The sequence below is a fragment of the Lactuca virosa genome, chromosome 5, assembly GCF_052849685.1.
Source record: "Lactuca virosa cultivar CGN04683 chromosome 5, Lactuca_virosa_CGN04683_v6, whole genome shotgun sequence".
Taxonomy (NCBI): Eukaryota; Viridiplantae; Streptophyta; class Magnoliopsida; order Asterales; family Asteraceae; genus Lactuca; species Lactuca virosa.
Window position 1 is genome coordinate 421,993,601 of NC_136430.1, and position 19,357 is coordinate 422,012,957.

General features: G+C 34.5%; 3 protein-coding genes across 4 annotated transcripts; 1 reads left to right on the forward strand and 2 right to left on the reverse strand.

Annotated features, from left to right (window-relative positions):
- The first annotated feature begins 2,008 nt into the window (after window positions 1–2,008).
- LOC145114082 (uncharacterized) lies at window positions 2,009–3,557 on the forward strand. Its single transcript, XM_079050091.1, has 3 exons — window positions 2,009–2,620; window positions 2,693–3,130; window positions 3,240–3,557. Exons 1-3 carry the CDS (start codon window positions 2,009–2,011, stop codon window positions 3,555–3,557), a joined length of 1,368 nt encoding a protein of 455 aa, XP_078906217.1.
- Window positions 3,558–4,861: 1,304 nt separating this feature from the next.
- Window positions 4,862–5,499, reverse strand: LOC145112598 (Histone superfamily protein). The gene is made up of 2 exons (XM_079048743.1): window positions 5,457–5,499; window positions 4,862–5,358 (listed from the first exon to the last, which is right to left on the reverse strand). The coding sequence occupies exon 2, from the start codon at window positions 5,337–5,339 to the stop codon at window positions 5,028–5,030; it is 312 nt and encodes a 103-aa protein (XP_078904869.1). The 5' UTR covers window positions 5,340–5,358; window positions 5,457–5,499; the 3' UTR covers window positions 4,862–5,027.
- A 5,774-nt stretch (window positions 5,500–11,273) lies between these two features.
- On the reverse strand, window positions 11,274–15,973 carry LOC145112600 (calcium-transporting ATPase 1, endoplasmic reticulum-type-like). Of its 2 annotated transcripts, none has more exons than XM_079048746.1 (9): window positions 15,713–15,973; window positions 13,839–15,301; window positions 13,675–13,747; window positions 13,473–13,594; window positions 13,111–13,392; window positions 12,644–13,021; window positions 12,447–12,556; window positions 12,131–12,359; window positions 11,274–12,046 (listed from the first exon to the last, which is right to left on the reverse strand). In XM_079048746.1, the coding sequence occupies exons 2-9, from the start codon at window positions 15,249–15,251 to the stop codon at window positions 11,465–11,467; spliced, it is 3,189 nt and encodes a 1,062-aa protein (XP_078904872.1). In that variant the 5' UTR covers window positions 15,252–15,301; window positions 15,713–15,973; the 3' UTR covers window positions 11,274–11,464. The 2 variants fall into 2 exon arrangements, with proteins under 2 accessions (XP_078904872.1, XP_078904871.1); XM_079048745.1 differs by having other exon boundaries at window positions 13,839–15,312.
- Window positions 15,974–19,357: the final 3,384 nt, after the last annotated feature.

The following is a 19,357-nucleotide window of genomic DNA, read 5'->3' on the forward strand; positions in this document are numbered from 1 at the left end:
AATATGATCCGTGTGTGCTCAAGCTTTCACTTGACACTTAGCATCCTTTATCGATCTTACATTCGAGTTACTCACTACAGATGAGTTCATACCCCTTTAACTTACCTTTTAAATGATTTTAAATGTTTTTATGGGGGGGGGGGAATACAAGTTGAACTATTATAGTTATTATATCAATCACATGTGATTAATAACTACCAAACAAGTGGATTTCTTACTTTTCAAACTGTGTTATCAAACAAACTACTTCAAATCGTTTTATAAACTCTTTTACATGTTAAATACTTTCTATTAAACTCGTTTAAACTTATATTTTGTCAAATGCATATCTATATAGATATAGTTATATAAGTATGATTGAAAGGACTTAGGACTGATAGCTTGCCTTACTTCCTGTTCCTTGTTTGGTTGTGGACTTAGGGTATCGGCTGTTTGTTCTGAAGGTCGTTTGAATCTTAGTTATATATTATGTGTATGTATATAGATATAAAAGTTCTTCATTCAGTTCAATACCTTTGGGTAGCAAATGTATACAAACATGTTCATACATACAAACAACATTGCTAGTAAACTATAATAGGTATAGTTTAGGAAGTCACTAATACTATTGCTATAACAATGAAACATACTAAGAGCCAGTTCATACATGAGTCAATACATACTATAACGTGAAACAATACTCACTATAAAGAGAAACAGATAGAGAATACTATAACGAGAAACAATACTCACTATAAAGAGAAACAGATAGAGAATACTATAACGAGAAACAATACTCACTATAAAGAGAAACAGATAGAGCATACTATAATGAGAATCAATAAATACTACACATTATACACTAGAGAACATACTACATACTAGACAGAGAGAACATACACTACACTAGTACATACTATACAAATACAAGAATACTATAACATTAATGTGAGATACTACTTCATGGCTCGGCATATACTGCCGTGTCACGTTTTGTACCCAGAGTCTCCTGGAGGGAGAGCGTGAATTTGTGTATAGATCTATACGGGACTGACCCTCCTACACCTTGCTGCTAGCTACAGTGGGACCTGCAGGTCTGCGGGTGACGAATGTCATATCATTTCGACGTCTCGAACGTCGGGTTTTACTGGTCAATCGAGTATGGTTACAATCATATCACATTTTACCTTAATTAACTAACAAGTTTAAAGGTAGTTAGTACATTAGTAGTTAACTAGATAAAACTACAGTACATCTTTATTTTTTCCAATTCATTCACATTGTGATCTTCTCACATAAACGGTAATGAGAAACTATATTTTGGTAATGATAGTCATACTTTGGGAAAACTCATACTTTTACAAAAGAACAAACATAGAGAACAGTTGAGTCTTGGTAGAAGACTACTTTAGTAGAAAATATAGGATTTTCTAGGAAGTTTACATACATTTACATCAAACATTTACATACATTTACATCAAACACTTACAAACATTTACATCAAACACTTACAAACATTTACATCAAATACTTACAAACTTTTACATCAAACATTTACAAACATTTCTGCAAACTTATACAAACAATGACACTAAAATACTTATGAACTCACCAGCTTTAATGCTGATCTACGCTTTCAAAATAACTTGTATTCTCAAGTCGCCAATAGACAGGTACCGATGGCCAGGTTTTGAGAAGATGGAGCACATTCAAGACTCATCTTTTATTTTGATTATTCATTTTGGTGTCTTATAAACTTCAGAACACACTTGTATTAAAATTATTACTATTAATGCAATGGATGAAGTTGTTGCTTGTTTACTATTATGCATTGTTGTGATACTGTACATGACGTCCTCCGCCCCCGTACGTTTCCGCCGTTCCGGTTTTAGGGTGTGACAGTTGGAATATAGTGTGAAAAAGAATAGTGCATATTGTTTATATTGTTATGTGTGTGGAGACCTCATGGGACAAAAAGGAGGGAGAGATGCATTTGTTTCCCAATGTTTTGATACTTGGAATAAAAAAGATGCATTTTGGAATCATGTGGGTGGTGTTGATAGTTTTCACAACAAAGAAAAAAGAAAAGTGTGAGTTTTCGATGAGGGAAAATCAAGTTATTAATGTAGTCTTGAGGAGGCAAACCGAAGCGGACGACCACAAATATAAAGCTCGATTACGTGTTTCTATTATTGTTGTTAGACTTTTATTGAAAATCGGTTTACCGTTTCGTGGTCATGACGAGTCAGTTAACTCGGAAAATAGAGGGCTTTACACTGAAGTGTTAAAAGCCATTCGAGAGACTAGTGAAGATATTTTCAACAATACTTTAGAAAATGCTCCTAAAAACAATCAACTAATTTCCCCTAAAATTCAAAAAGAACTTGTGCAATGTTTTGCACAAGAAGTACTTTTGAGTATTCGTGAAGAGATTGGTCAAGATGTCTTTGGTTTACTAGTTGATGAATCTAGTGATGTTTCAAAAAAGGAACAAATGGCTATTGTTTTGCGTTATGTCGATAGTCTTGGCTTTGTGAAAGATAGATTTATAGGACTAGTGCACGTGAAGGATACATCCTCTTTGACACTCAAAAACACCATAAATGAAGTACTTACGAGTAATAAGTTGAGTTTTAGTCAGGTAATTTATTATTTACTTTTTTGTTATTTCAATTTAAATTTAATATATATTAATTGTTTTAAATTTTAATAGATAAGAGGACAAGGTTACGATGAGGCAAGCAATATGCGAGGGGAATTCAATGGTTTCAAAGCTTTGATATTACAAGAGAATGACACAGCTTTTTATGTACATTGTTTTGCACACCAACTTCAATTAGTAGTTGTGGCTGTAGCAAAGAAGCATGATGGTGTTAGTGACTTTTTTGTGCAAATTTCGTTTGTGGTTAATGTTGTTTGTGCCTCGTGTAAAGGAAAAGACTTGCTACGAGAACAAGCAAGAGAAAGGGTGCAAAAAGGCTTGTGTAGTGGTGAACTTGAAACCGAAAGAAGGTTAAATCAAGAGACTACACTTGTTCGAGCGGGAGAAACAAGATGGGGTTCACATTTCAACACACTCACAAGTTTGATGAAGTTGTTTGTGAATGTTCTTGTAGTTTTAGATTTTGTGAAAGAAGAGGGAGGGTCATTGGCAAACTGTCAACAAGCGTCCGGAATCTTAGCATATTTTAAATCATATGAGTTCGTGTTTTACTTAAATATGATGTATGACATTTTACGTCACATGTACATTGTCAAAGCAACTTCAAAGAAAAGATCTAGAAATTTTAGAAGCGACTTCGATGGTTAGAGGGACAATGGAGGCATTGCAATCTTTTAGAAACACAGGGTTTGCTAGCATTTTGCCAAAAGTATCCTCTTTTTGTCAAACACACAAAATTGATACTTTAGATATGGAAGAGTTGTATATTGGTGCGAGAAACCGTAAGACTACAAAGACTAATTGGTTTCATTTTGATGTTGAAATCTTCAACACGGTGGTAGATATGCAACTTACAGAATATCGGGATCGATTTAGTGAAACAAGCACCAGTTACCATAATACAATGGTGCTTTGAGCCCTTGTGATTCATTTGCACAATTTGACAAATCAAAGTTGTTGAAGTTGGGTAAGTTATACAAGTATGACTTTGATGATTCGGATATGATAGACCTTGAAGGACAACTTGAGATATTTTATCACTCTTGCATCAAAGATGAGCGCTTCACTAGTTTGAAAGGAATTTCCGACCATTCTTGTTGATGGTTAGTACGGGGAAGCATCGGTCTTATCCTTTGGTTTATAAGCTTTTAAAGTTGGCTTTGATATTACCCGTAGTGACCGCAAGTGTTGAAAGATGTTTTTCAAAGATGAAGCTCTTGAATACCGATTTGTGTAACAAAACTGGCGATGACTTTTTGAACAACGCATTGCTTTGTAATGTTGAGACCGAAACACTTACAAAAGTTGAGAATGAAAAAGTAATAGAGCGGTTTCAAAAGATGTCTGCACGAAGAGGACAAATTTAAATTGTAATAGATCATTGTCAATCGAATTCATTTTATCTTCCTGAAGGAAAGAAATATGTCATTGATCGATTAGGTTTCGGGTTATGAGAGGTCAGGGGTTCAAGTCTCGGTGGAGACATAGGTGGTTATTTAGGAGTAGATTAGTTAGTTTGCCGTTTCAAAAAAAAAAGTAGCCCTCTTATTTCCATACAATTTCTGGGGAGGCGAGATCGATATATTTAGCCATCTATTTGATAAATCAAAATCGAGAGGCGGGTTCTTCTCATTCTACAACTACTCATTTGTCTCTGGTGGGTCATTTCTGGTGGCCGGAGAAGCTGCAATTGAGTTTGAAAAGATGTCTCTGGTTGAATTTGTTACAAGATTTACGGAGATTTTGAAGGGGTCTCCACTTCTCTTCGTCTTCATGGGTTCACGATGAGAGAAGAGGTGGAGGTTGGTTTCATAACGGTGGGCAACCGATCCTTAGGATGCCTAGCTTGTTGGCGAGATGATGTGTCCACCGTTAAATAAATCGGAGATGATGGCAATAGATGGATTATGGTGGGAGTTGAACCAATGGAGAGAAATAGGTTGAAGACCTGTCTTAAAGGAGAAAGAGAGAGAGTAGTGGATGGAAAGATAATTTTTTTTTTAATTAAAAAAGTATTATAATAATTATAGAAAATAAACAAGTATAATCGTCATTTTAATGTCATTTTAATTTTTTTTGAACCATGCAAGCCTATCCAAAAAATTTTCACTTATACATAGACCAATCTTATAGTTTTGTCTAAAAATTTAAAAAATGTTAACAAGGCACGTGAGATTCAAGTTGAAACAAGTAACTGTCAAATCAATTAGAACAGTAAGGTTAAAATAAGCATCAACTCATTCATTGCATAGCCAACTAATTACATTAAATCGAGTAAATTTAAAAAACAGTGTGGATCCCAGCCCGACCCAAATATGAAGAACTCTAACCCTAACCTTAATCCTTTTCTTTCTTGATAGCAAGACTTTTTCTAAACAGACAAACCCTAACCACCGAATCCGTAAAGAGTACGGCCTTGCCTCTTCAACGCATACACGACATCCATGGCTGTAACAGTTTTCCGGCGAGCATGTTCTGTGTATGTCACAGCGTCTCTGATCACATTCTCCAAAAAGATCTTCAATACTCCACGGGTCTCTTCGTATATCAAACCACTGATACGCTTCACACCGCCTCTCCTCGCCAGACGACGGATCGCCGGCTTCGTGATCCCCTGAATGTTGTCGCGGAGAACCTTCCTATGACGCTTCGCTCCTCCCTTTCCCAATCCCTTTCCTCCCTTTCCACGTCCTGACATTTTCAAATTGATTGAAAGTCTGCAATAGAAATTTGTTTCAAATCAGGGTTAATGTAATCGTATTGGGATTAAGAAAGCGATTAATATTGAGAAAAAAATTGTAGGAAATACACTCACCTTAATTACAGCTTCTGTAGAAGAGGGAAACGAAGAATAGACGATGAAAAACTGAAACGAGGGGATTTGAATATATAGGGGGGGAGTGGGGGTGAGCTGGATCCTTGATGTGTTGGGATCCGCCGATGTAAGAGAATGGACGAGTGAGATGAGGGGACAATCACGCGGATATGTGACATGGCAGATGTGCTTTTTGTTTTGGGAAAAAAACGGGTTTGAGTACTTAATTTTTTTATTATTTTAATGAATTTAATATAAATAAATTTTATTTTTTAATTAATTATCTAAATCATTTTAAATTATATTTTTTTGTTCGTTTAATTTTTAATTTTTAATATTTTGTTTGTTTATATTATTTAATCTTAGTCTTTGAACGTTTTCAAATTAAAATGAATAATAAATTAAATATATATATTGATTTGAAATTGGCTTTTAAAAAATCAAATCACCCGACTACGTTAAAAAATTTTGTAAAATAAATGTAAAAAAACACGAACATACATAAATACAATTTTTGAAACGTTATAAAAAGTTAAAGTGAATTTTTAAAAAAGTAAGTAAATTTTGAAAAAAATAAAATAAAAAAACATGAAAGACTAAAATAAATAAGTGTACAACTTCATACGTTTATAAAATTCTCATGAATGATCATTTTGCTATTTTTGTTATAACCATACTTAATAATATTTAATAATGACAAATTCGTCTGTCATGACGTTCCTTGGGACGCTGACGGGTTTATGGTAATGATTGTCACCCTAGGCTGGCCTAGTCTAACTGTAGCGAACAGCTCAGGTGTGGGGTGTCATCCCCGTATAGATCTATACACAAACTTTCGCTCTCCCTCCATGAGACTCTGGTTATAACTACAGACTACGATTGTACACTCAATAGGTGTCAACCGAAATGTCTCACGATATCCTTAACCAAATTTACGCGAATATGAAGTTGCACAGAGTATATTATTTTCGTATAAGTATTTATTATTCATAGCCCAACGTGTACGTTTGTGAATCTGTGAAGTCAATAAGCATGTAAATGGACCACGAATGCCCAATAAACATGTAAGGTATATTCCAGACCAAAATAAACATGTAAAATGACAACTAAGGCCCACTAAACATGTAATTTATAATCCAGACCCAATAACACATGCAACGTGTATTTCAGGCCCAATAAACATGTAAAATGACAACTAAGGGCCACTAAATATGTAAATTATATTATAGACCCAATAAGCACGTAAATGTCGTGATCCGTTTGATGTTACGTTGGTTGTTTAGTTTAGTTGTTTACCAAAATGACATTAAAAGACCCATTTTTAGTAAAAATACGTTTTTGGTCTTTAAAACTGAAAATTTTATAAATGGGGCCGATAATGCACATTTGTATTTAAGGCTAGTTTTAAGTAAAAATAACATTTTTAACCATCTTTTGTCAAAAATATCATTTTTGGCTTAAGTTTATGCAAATGTGCATTCTCGGCCCCATTTATAAATAAATTTATCTTTTTGGCCCAAGTTTTAATAAATTTACATTTTCAGCCCTTTTTATCGAAAATTTACATTTTTGGCACAACTTTGTTTAAAATGACACTTAAGCCCACAAAAGTCCAAAATTTACAATTTTGGCCCAAAAGCCGTGAAAGCCCAAATGAGGCCCATTTGTGATAATTTACACTTTTAGCCCCTTGAAAACCGCAAATACCATAAAGATTAATGTTTAGCAAAAATAAATCCTTTTTGGTCCCTTAAAACCGTGAGGTGTATATATATATATATATATATATATATATATATATATATATATATATATATAATAACCTTACTTTGATTTTTTTGTCATTTTTGGTCCTCTCATGCAATTTTCTTAGTTTTAAACAACTTTGAAGTGTTTAAAACCTTTTCTTAACATTATATGTTGTAATAAGTGTTATGTTCTATAAATATCATCATAAGTTAGTATATTTTCAAGTTTATGAAGTTTATAACACATAATCACACTTATATCATGAAAACACACAAAATCATGCATATACACATAGATCTACACAAAATAACTTGTATTCTCCCCCAAAACATAGTAAAAAACGAAAATAGGGGGTATGAACTCACAATGGGTTGATGATTTCGGTTGTGATGAAGAAAATGGAGAGATCTCGGCCGTTGGCAAGCTTTCTTGAGTAGATCTCGAACCTAAGATGGATCTAAGGGCATGGATCACGAAATGACGTGTTAAGGAGTGAAGATTATCATAAAATAAAGCTAATCATCATACTTAGAGAGTAGCTTACCAAATGAGTGATGATCTTTGAGTAAGAGTTCTTGATCTTTCTCAAGATACACACGAATTTTAAGAGGTGGGAATGTGAGAGCTTTTCTTGAGAGTTATGAGTGAAGTTTAGAAGTGAGAGTGTAAGGTTTGGATGGGATGAATGTGGCCGAGAATAAGAAGAAGAGGGGGAGAATGGAGAAGTTGAGACAAGATGGTTGCATAGGAACATGAGATTAGCATAGATATTTGATGTACAATTGATTGGTTAACCTCTAGACATTAGTGAGGTGGCACTCCCTAATTATCCCATTGTTTTCCCTTTTTTTTATTATTAGCATAGCCGAGAATGAGGGGAAGGAAAAGAGAAGGGATAGGGTTTGGGCCTTGTTTTTGCTTATTTTCGAAATTATGAGGCCCAAATTGAAAGTTTTCGGCCCATTGGGTCATATGAGGGTTTACGGCCCAAAAGTGATAAGGAAAGGGGGTTTACGGCCCATTAAGGTCCATGACAACAAATTAAGACATTTTAGGCCCAATAAGGACCATGAGAAGTCTTATGGCCCAAAATGCTATTGTTTAATGAATGTGGGTCTATTCAAGGCCCAATTAGCGTTCCTTGACCCAAAATAACCAAATTGAGAGTTTACTGGCCCATTAGGCCCAATAAGAGGATCCTGGTCCATTCTGGGTTTGAACCGGGATATTAGGGTTTCAAACCCATAGTTGAGTATATGAGATGCATTGAATTAGGTTTTAAACTTCACTCGTGAGTTTTGATTCAAATGGTTGATTTTGAATGAGCATAGTACATGACATCAACTTAGATTACAAGAGTTGATTACATGAATACAGAATTTCCTAGCCAAAAATGCTAGTTGTGACATATACTTTCATGATTATTATTCTTGTGTTCTTACATTGTTCACAATATGTACTACATTTTGCCTTTACTAGCTTTGTTTAAGAGGTTTTAAATGCTATTTCGATTGGCCTATACAAAAGGTGTTTCATGTTTGAAAAATGCAATTTTTTGAATAGGCCCTGCTAGAGATGTTTCATAGTTATTGAATAATAAGTGGGGTGATGCATCACCATTTGTCATGTGAGTATTAGGGTATTTTTTTAGAACAAATTTCATTTATATCCTTATGAATTTTTATAACTATGTCTATCCGTAAAACCTCAAATTATCATAAAACTTATAAACTCACATATCTATACCAAAATACTTAACTTAATGATAATTAATATATTTAAATTAAAAAACATTATCTTCAAATTAGATTATAACTAAACTACTAAAATACTCATTTGCAATTCATCACATAATTGATCTCCATATTCACGATATGGTTATTTGCAACATGATTATTTATCGCTTCATATTCTGCACAATCAACTAGCAAAATCTGGTAATTGCATATTCACAATCGATTACTAAAAAATATATTTCACCTCTTACCATCAATCAATTTAGGACTTGCGATTATTCTATTATAAACATTTTTTTGTCCCTCTGGTTCTTTAGTTACATGTCAAATCACAGAAAAACAATTTTAATGTGGGTGTCGATATTTTGTAAGTATTCATCAAGTAAACATGTCAAGAATAACAATGTGAGAGGAGAGTATACTATAATTTTACAAGTTAGTTGTTTTCTTAATAATAAAAAAATCAATTTGAAGATAGTGCTTTTTTTTAAATATATTAAGTAAGAATAAATTAAGCATTTGGATATATATATGTGAGTTTATAAGTTTTATAAGGATATACATGTAATTTGAAGTTTTACAAAGATATATACGTAATTATGAAAATTTACAAAGATATAGATGAAAGTTTGGGCATACAACTAGAATTATAATGGAAAATCATGACAAATTAGTCTTAGTGACACCTATGTAGTACAATTATTATTAGACGAAATGATAATTATTGTATACATGCATTTTTATCGGAATATAAAGGGTCCTCTTACTATAAAAATTTAAAGAGAATTTTTTAATTACTAGAGATATGAGTTTAAAACTTAAAAACCATTGATTATAGTTTACAAGAATGCCAACTTGACGTGACAAAACCTAACACGACATGACAACCCGACACAAACTTAACGGGTTTGGGTAAAAGATTTTGACATGTTTATGTAAACAAGTTGACACGACACGACATGATAATTAAACGGGTAGGGTTAAAGTCAATACTTTCAACTCGAAGATGACTCAAATATGACCCGTTTAATTATATACCATCTTATAAATTTCATATTTTTTATAAATATAATTTTATATTATAGACTTGTAGTGGGTCAAACTCAATAACTAAAAGTAAAATTCAAATTGTCAAAGTTACTCATCCACACCATTTATCACGTTTGTTCCCTAACTCTAACTCTTTCTATTTTGTTTTTAAATTTATTATGAACTTTATCATTCCACCTCCCAACTCTAATGTTTCACTTTTTTATTTTTGCCTCCCTTTCTCCTACTTTCCAACCTTTTAAAATGTTTCAACTTAAAGTGACATAACATATTTACAAGGTCTAAACATTAACCCAAAACCCGTTATGAAATCGACATGAAAATAAACGGGTTGACACGACACGACACGATAATTAAATGAGTCGGGTTAGGGTCAAACCCTCTCAATCTGTTTAATTTCTTGACACGACACGACACATTTGTTAGATCTAATGCCAACCCAACATTTGCTTTGATAGAGACAAATGTATCGTTTAGGAGTAGATTACGGGTTTGTGAGTTAGTGTAAAATAAAACAAACATGAGACTATAATAAACATTTCACATACATTAGATGAGATGAATTATTTGCTTTTAAAAGAAGACATTTGAATATATGTTGTGTCAAAATAAGAAAACATTACAAAAACCTGTTATTAACATAGACCAACAAGAGTAGCCTATTACTGATAATAAATCAACTACAACAGTCTAGACTCTAGAGTTATACAAGTAGCCCTGAGTTCAATGAAACTTTATGCAGTTAATCCAATCTCTTATTCGGATCATGCAAAATCATTCTTAAATCTTGCACTATTCTTCATTGTATGTGGGTCAATTTGGTTAGTCAAGCATCGAATATGATGAATCCAAAGTCCTTGGGACATCGAATATGATGAATCCAAAGTCCTTGGGACAATCTGGTCTACCAAGTACCAGTTAAGAGGTATCTAGTGTCCTTTGGTCAATTTGGTCAACCAAGTACCAGTTAGGTAGTGTTCATAGTACTAGGAACAATCTCATATATGATTTCTCTGTAATAACATGTGAAATACGGCATTTTATTTAACCTAAATACAGTTTGAAAGGTAAAAATTGGAAGGTAACCTATATGCCACATTAATACATTTTCTAGTTTTTAACAAGGTAAAACACAATCTTCCTAACCTAGGATTTCGTATATCATTTCTTAATTCTGAAAATACATATTCAAACTCTCCTCACCTGTTATCATCCATCATTCATTCCACATTTTTTTTTTCACTTCATATCAATATATACACGTTTAAACAACTCATGTTAATGACCAAAGAAGAAAAGACACCAACGAATATTAGATTTGCCAAATGTCCGGAAACATAATAAAACCAAAGAAGAAAAATATCGTACTAACTCCCTACCAAAACTATCTCTAGAAATTTCTCCATGGACCAAGTCATAAAATATCAGTCAACAAATTGAAGGGTATTTTCGGAAAAACACACACAAAACTTATTACTCTGTTTTCCTCTTCAAACGCCTCGGGGTAGTAGCTTCCGTCCCATGTGTCAACCTACCCACAAACTTAAGAACCTCATCAATCAATATCACAGGCAAAGCAACAGCCAAAACCAACATCCATTCATTCAAGCTCAAAGGCACAATCCCAAACACTTGTGCGAGAAAAGGCACATATAGGATCAAGAAATGAAGCCCAAAGGACACCGACATTGCTAACAGCAACCACGGGTTGACCCACGGTGGCATGGTCAACAGGCTTTCGTCTTCCGAAAGGGCGTTTAGGGAATTAAACATTTCGATTGCGACCAATACGGATAAGGAAAGCGTCATGGCTTTGACTTTTCCTCCTTGGAAGTAGTCGCAAGGGTTCGAATCGAAATTGAAGATTCGGTCACCCGCTTTGAAAGGGGCCACTGTGAAATTTTGCCATGTTTTGCATTGGTCCCAGTGTGTGAGCTGGGAGTATGTCACTAGGGTGTGGCCATCTTGACTTAGGTCAATTCCGAGAAATGAGTCGTGGGTGAACCAAATTACGAAAACGCCCACCGTTGCTACTCCAACATAAAGTCCAATAACCTACAATTTTTTATTAAGATTATGTGAATGTTGGATTTTTGGATTGATTTAATAATATAAATAAAAATACGAATAATAAAGTACCAGATAGCGAAATAAAATCCAGGTGTTGATTAATGAATCGTCACTCCTGCGAGGGGGTTTTTTCATGATGTATTTATCGGGTGGATTAAAACCTAAAGCGGTTGCGGGGGGCCCGTCTGTTACTAGGTTGACCCATAGAAGTTGAACAGGAATCAGACCTTCCGGAATGCCGATGGCGGCTGTTAGGAATATTGAGGCAACTTCTCCAATGTTTGAGGAGATCATATAGCTGTAACAAATATTATTAATTATTATTAATTTTTACGGGTTTAAATATATTTTATAAGTAATGTACTAATGTAAAGTGTAAACCTACCGGATAAAGGCCTTCATATTGTTGTAAATAGACCTGCCTTCTCCAACAGCAGCCACAATTGTGCTAAAATTATCATCTGCTAAAACCATGTCAGAAGCTTCCTTTGCAACCTGGAGAAACAAGTTGAAAGTAAAAGATTATAGTTTTTTAATAAATATAATATTTATATGATAAATGATAAATAATTAATACATTACCTCAGTGCCAGAAATGCCCATAGCGATTCCGATATCAGCCAATTTCAAAGCGGGAGCATCATTGACTCCATCACCAGTCATGGCAACAACTTCACCAGCATCTTTGAGCAGCCTGACTATCTCCTGCTTGTGGCGTGGTTCAGCTCTAGAAAATAAAAGCCCTCCTTTGTATGACAAGTGTCCTTTTTGATCCTTATGATCCATGAATTCTCTTCCTGTTAAGCTTTTTGAACTGATGTCTTCATGTTGACCAAATACGCCAATCTCACGACATATTGCTTCAGCTGTGTTCTTGTTGTCTCCTGTTATCACAATCACTTGAATCCCAGCTGCTCTGCAGTCTTCAATGGCTTGTTTAACTTCCTTACGTGGAGGATCCTTAACAAATAAAACAACACAACAATTTACTTTAAGTACTTTAAAAAAATCTAAGTATAGAAGTGAAGAGTAAGTATATAGCTGTTTACCCTGAGTCCAGCTAAGCCAACAAAGATCAAGTTACTTTCAATTGAAGAGTAATTTGCTGGATCAAGTAAAAGGTTATGAGCAGGATGATCTTCATCACCATTATATGTAGTGAACTCTGGAGGATCTTCTTTGTATGCAAAACCCAAAACACGTAAAGCAGAAGAGGAAAGCTCATTAAGGCTATCTAAGATAGCTTTTTTTGCCTTGTTGTCAAGTTCCACAACAGATCCATCTAGTAATTGGATGTAGGAACTCCTTTCCAACAAGTTTTCAACTGCACCCTGTAAAAATTTAATAAAAAAATAAGCAAAAGATTTAACTAGAAATGGAAGAGAAGAGGAGATAATGTATTATTTATTACCTTTACAAGAAGTGTGTTTCTTCCAGACTTTGAAGTTACAATAACTCCCATAGATTTCCTATCACGATCAAACTCAAGAGTGGCAATTCTGTGTTCAACTTTACGCCATTCTTGAGAACAAACTGCAAATCACAGGATTACAAAGGACCATTTTAGCACATGTTCATAAACAAGAAGAAAGAAACAAGTAATAATCTCTTACTCATAAGGTCATCGTGATCTGTAGATGAATCAGAACTCAATCCAGAAGGAAGACCCATTTTCTCAACAAGAACCTGTAAACAGAAGATTGACATTTATGTGTCAAGATTTAAAAAAAAAGAAAAGAAAGAAGAAGATAAAAGACTTGTTTGAGTTATACTATACCTTTAGTGCTGCTTCAGTTGGCATTCCAGTAGCAACATAACCTTTCTCAGATCTTTCAATGCCTGCATCATTAGCCAAAGCAGCAATCTTTGCAATTGTTTGAAGGTTAACATCCATTCTGCCAGCTGGCCAGTCTTGAATTTTCCCATCTAATGGATTGTAAGTGGTGCCTTCAACCTTGAATGATCGGACACTATTTGGTGCATTACCCATAGCAACAAGTTTGGCTACAGCCATTTGGTTAGTGGTTAGAGTGCCAGTTTTGTCTGAACAAATCACTGTTGTACACCCGAGAGTCTCAACACTAGGTAATTTCCTAACAAGGGCATTCTTTTGAGCCATTTTACGTGTGCCAAGAGCTAAACAAGTAGTGATGACAGCTGGCAAACCTTCTGGGATTGCAGCAACTGCTAAAGCTACTGCAATTTCAAAGTAGTAAGTGCACTTCTCGAATGAGAACTTGAAGTTTGTTGGCCAGCCATTGACATACTCCCATGAGAGGAAGTACTTCACGTTAATGAGCCAAACTAGAAGACAAATTAATCCAATTAGCATTGTTAAAACTTCTCCAAATTCGTTTAGTTTCTTCTTTAATGGTGTGTCTTCTTCGTTTTGTGCAGCTTCATGGATCTGAAAATGGACTTTTCCTATCTCGGTGTTCATCCCTGTGTCTGTAACCATACAGAAACAGTTCCCATTTACAACTGTTGTTCCAGCAAACACCATGCATTTCTTCCCTTGGATATCGGTTTCTTCAGGGACAGGTTTTGTGGTTTTACTTACAGCTTCGCTCTCTCCAGTTAAAGAGCCCTGTTCAACTCTGAGGGTTGAACTGACTAGATTTATGACCCTCATATCAGCAGGGATTTTATCTCCTACACGAAGCTCCACGATATCACCAGGAACAAGTTCCTTTGCAGGAAGGCTTGAGATTTTTCTACCATTACGAATCACGGTTGCTTGTTCTGATTGAATCTCTTTAAGAGCCTCTAAAGCTTTTTCAGCATTACTTTCTTGCCAAACACCAACAATTGCATTAACAATTAGTATGAGAAAGATTACCAGAGGCTCAACAAATGCTGTGATCTCCATCTCACCACCTTCTTCTCCATCATACCAGGCTAGGACAAAGGATATCACAGCTGCAGCAAGTAGAATCCTAACTAAAGTATCATTGAATTGATCCAAAATTAAACGGAAAACAGATTGTCCTTCATGCTTTTCCAACTCATTTGTTCCATACTTCTGCAGACGCTTCTCAACTTCACTATCAGATAGACCATATTTGCTATCTACCTGGTAGTTTTGTTCACATTCCTGAACGTCCTTTGCCCAAGCAGCATATTCACTTCGATCCAGGGATGATTTGTCTGTACTTTCTTTCCTCCCGTAATTTTGGGCTCCTTTACCCATCAATGCTATATGCCAAATTCCAATAACAGAAAAAACTTCGAATGAACCGTCTGCAAAAAAACTTCACCCACCGAGAGAACTGACTAAGTATAAGTGCATTCAATGGATCATCACAAAAGAAAACTAAAAAAGCACACAGAGTTATATTTCCATGTGCGATTCAACCGATTTCAATGCAAAACAGGATAAACTCGACGATAAACCATAACAATCAGTCAATCACAACTTTCTTCTTCAAAACCCAAGTAACTTAACCCTAACCTTCACAAAACCTCCAATAATCTAACGATCTACGATAATTCACAATAAAATCCAAAATAGAACAAAAAAAATCTGACAAAACAAAGTTATCAACTTCCAAAACCTAAAAATCCAGAAGACTTATTCAACACAACAATCATACGCAATTATGCACAGAAACAATTACGATGCAATAACCGACTAAAACAAGTTAAAATTACCTGAACTTGATAAAAAAAATTAGCAGATGATCCGATATTCGGAAGCAACGAACATATATATAGAGCAGGTGATGCTCTTTTCTAAAGTTTGGAGTTCGATTTCTCTCTAGAGATAAAAGAGAACTCCGTTTACAAGATTTTGAGTGAGAATGAGGGAACAGATCTACGAAGAAAGAAGCACTTTTCGCTAAGCACTTATTCGAGTTGGATTAAAAGACAAGTAAGAGGGGTTCCTGATTTCCTTGAAGCTTCGTTAGTTTTAATTTAATCGATCAATTAGTTTATATATATTAAGGGAAGCGAGCTCCCCCTTTTGACTCCTATTTTTGAAGTGGTCCACATAGACCCACCAATAACAGTGTCCCACGTAGAAACGTGGGCCCAAAAAGTGGTTTGTGTTGCTGATGTGGCAAGTTATTATTGGTGCAGTTATTTGGCGTGGTAGGGGCGGGGTTAAATCATTGACATTACCACCTCGCGGAAACCTAATCGAGACCGTTGTAAGTTTCGTTTTTTTCAATTGGGACACAAAAGTTTTTCTGATTCCATGTTTTGGCCATTATTATTTTTTTCTTATTTAAATTTAATATTTTCTTTAAATTTTGAAATAACAAAAACGGGAAATTCTGTTAATGAAAGGAGCTGTTTATGATTGCTTCTTTAGAACAGTAATTTTTTATGTAAAATATTTTATTAATATACGGTATCAAAATCTCGCCCCAATTGATAAAAAAGAAATAGAATTGGAAAAGTCCAAAGAAGACTTTGACCCCGTAAGCTAAACTGGGAATCTCGTACGAAACTGAGAATGTGATCATAACAGCACATCGAAAGAAAGTGAAATAAAGTTTAATAAAAATCTAATTAGTTTATTCGGTATTACAATATAATATTAAGATATATATGTGAAATTACCAATTTAACAAGAAAAGAGAGACTGCAATATGTATGTTTTTTTAAGAGTTAAAACATGGGTAAAAGAGTAATTTTGTTTTTAGATATAATAAACATTTTTAAATAAATTAGAAAAAAATAACGTATCAAAAATTATTTAATTAATTCAGTACTTATTTTTAGTTTGTTTTATTGTATACAGACACTCAAAAATACTTATTAGCTTAACAAACTACAATAAATTAATATACACATTAAATAATCATCTCTCAAACATCTCGCGGAAAAATTGGATACAAGTATCGAACAAAGAATATATTGATATATCTAAATTGTTAAAAATATGATACGAGTTTCGAAAACGATTACCGATCTTTGAATTTATACTTGCTTTAAATTAAAATACAAGTATTTAATTGGGAAAGATAAGGTCGTGAATCAAGATATTCGATTTGTTAACTGGTGCATGAAAAATAGATCATGTGCATATAATGCAGAATAAATAACTTCAGTAAGATCTTGCATCAATTAATGATTCTCTTACAAATTCTTATATGAAGAAACCATGAGTTATTCGGTGGCTGAAACCATGACAAAAGTTATTCGGTGGCTGAAATGTATGAGATAAGACTATTGTGGTCGTTATGAAAGTCTAAAAAACTTTAGTGGACAAAATAGTTTTTCTGTTATTTTAATGCAACATAAAGGCAAGAGGTGGAAACTTCCAAGCAAGAGTGGGAAGTGGGAACCCAAATTGCAATACTTTCGCTTTCATATGACATAACAACCACCAATGGTGACACAACCGGATCCGCAGCATATGCTTGTTTTATTTACTTTAAAAATACATATATTTTCTAAAGAAAATATATATTAATGTTTTTAATCTAAATAAATCAAATAATATGTGCCATGGTAATATTTAAATATAGGCAAGTTGGATTAAATTAATATTTGACAAAATTATAGAAATAGTCTTTACAATTTCCAAAAGATATACATTACAGGACAACCTTATAAAACGCTATATCATTGGTTTTTATGGTTTCAAAATCTTGCATGACGAGTTTTGTTACGTAAATCCATTATAAAACACCATTAAAAATATACTAACTTACATATTAAACCATCTTTTGTCTTTTTATGCTTTTATTGTTTCTACAATAATCATTTGTGTACCGTCCTCTATAGGAATCTAACATACCCCCCACCTCCCCTCTCTCTATTTATCTCGACCTCCCTCTCTCTCTCTCTCTCATCACCATCATCGTAAGCTCCCCATCCCCTACCTATCATCACCATCCTCCTCTCGTTACCCTCTTTGACAAATTCTCTAAAACCAAATCTATTAAAAACACCAATCCTATTTGTCAAATTCATAGACAACTTCACCAAATTTTCGAAGATTCATCAAAGTTCTGAATTCAATTGGATGGTGATTATGATTATCGATTTCGACACATCTGCTAAATGGGACTTGAGAATTTGGAACATTCTCATGGAGCATTTGAGTTCAAGGTAGCACTTGGAACACAATGGATCACTTGGGCCTCATGGAGCATGTGACAAAGGAACAAATCATCTGAGAAGAGAATGAATCATTTAACAAAGGAACGAATCAAGTGACAAATGAACGAATCTTCTAAAAGTGGGTATGGAGCACCTGAGAGTGGAATGGAGCATCTTGGTGCATGGATGAGCCATCTATGATCTAGATGCATCATCATATGCTTGGATGCACCACTTTAGAGACAAGGTACGCTACATTGGGGTGCAAGTGTACCATTTGTGAAAGAGGTGTGCCAACTAGAAGGAATATACGCCACCTATGAATGAGATATGCCATTTGTGAGGAATAAGCGCCACCCTAAGAGAAGATGTGTCATGCCTTGATCAAGATGTGTCATCTACATGCTTGATGTGCCATCTTGATGCAAGTATGTGTCATTTGGTTCTTGATGAGGCATGGTATCCCTTGATGAGCCACTTGTGATGTGATGTCCTCTATGATGGGTTTGAGCCAAAAGAACATTCTATGTGCTCATGCAAACCCTAATGCTTGGATCTAGGTTTCTCTAATTGTACATGCACTCATCCAAGACTTTCAAACCCTAGATCTAATGAGTATAATTCGAAATTAATGTGACAAATCAGATCTAGATGAATACCTCTTGTTGCTTGCTTGAATCTTCTTGTCTTTGAAGCTTAGAGTCACAAGTGTCGCTCCTCTAATGGCTTACAAACACCAATAGCAAAAGAATGATCTTGGAGAGAGGTTGGAGGCTCTAGAATTCGGCCCTTGCACTCTTAGAAGGAGGGTAGTCGATTTCTGTAGCCTAGGGGTCCTATTTATACTGGAGTTGTTAGGGCTTTAGTCAAAACCCTAATTGGATAGCTTAGGCCTTAAGCAGTCCAAAGAACCTTCCAGAATAAGGCCTTGGACGAAATTTAGATGGACTCCCACTCTATTTTCGTCCACCCCTTAATCCCAAAGGATTCTCAGCCCAAATCAACTATCACACAATTGACAGTTCCAGTCCCCTTTATTTAATTAATCTCTTTTAGCCACAAAATTAATTCTTAATTAATTCTTGTTTAATGACTAATATTAATTAAACTATATGATTTCTCCTTTAATATATTATTCATATAACATATTAATAAATCATAATAACCTCTTTATTTATAAATCATCCTATCATGTTGCTTCGGTGAAGGCAACCCAAAAGGACCATGCACAACCGGGTCAAG

Coding starts and splice junctions, on each gene's coding strand:
- LOC145114082 (XM_079050091.1), top strand. CDS start 2,009: ATGCATTTTGGAATCATGTGGGTGGTGTTGATAGTTTTCACAACAAAG. Junction 2,621..2,692: donor ATAAGTTGAGTTTTAGTCAG/GTAATTTATTAT, acceptor AAATTTTAATAG/ATAAGAGGACAAGGTTACGA. Junction 3,131..3,239: donor AAGAAGAGGGAGGGTCATTG/GCAAACTGTCAA, acceptor ACATTGTCAAAG/CAACTTCAAAGAAAAGATCT.
- LOC145112598 (XM_079048743.1), bottom strand. CDS start 5,339: ATGTCAGGACGTGGAAAGGGAGGAAAGGGATTGGGAAAGGGAGGAGCG.
- LOC145112600 (XM_079048746.1), bottom strand. CDS start 15,251: ATGGGTAAAGGAGCCCAAAATTACGGGAGGAAAGAAAGTACAGACAAA. Junction 12,557..12,643: donor TGGGCATTTCTGGCACTGAG/GTAATGTATTAA, acceptor TTGTTTCTCCAG/GTTGCAAAGGAAGCTTCTGA. Junction 12,360..12,446: donor AATATGAAGGCCTTTATCCG/GTAGGTTTACAC, acceptor TATTTGTTACAG/CTATATGATCTCCTCAAACA.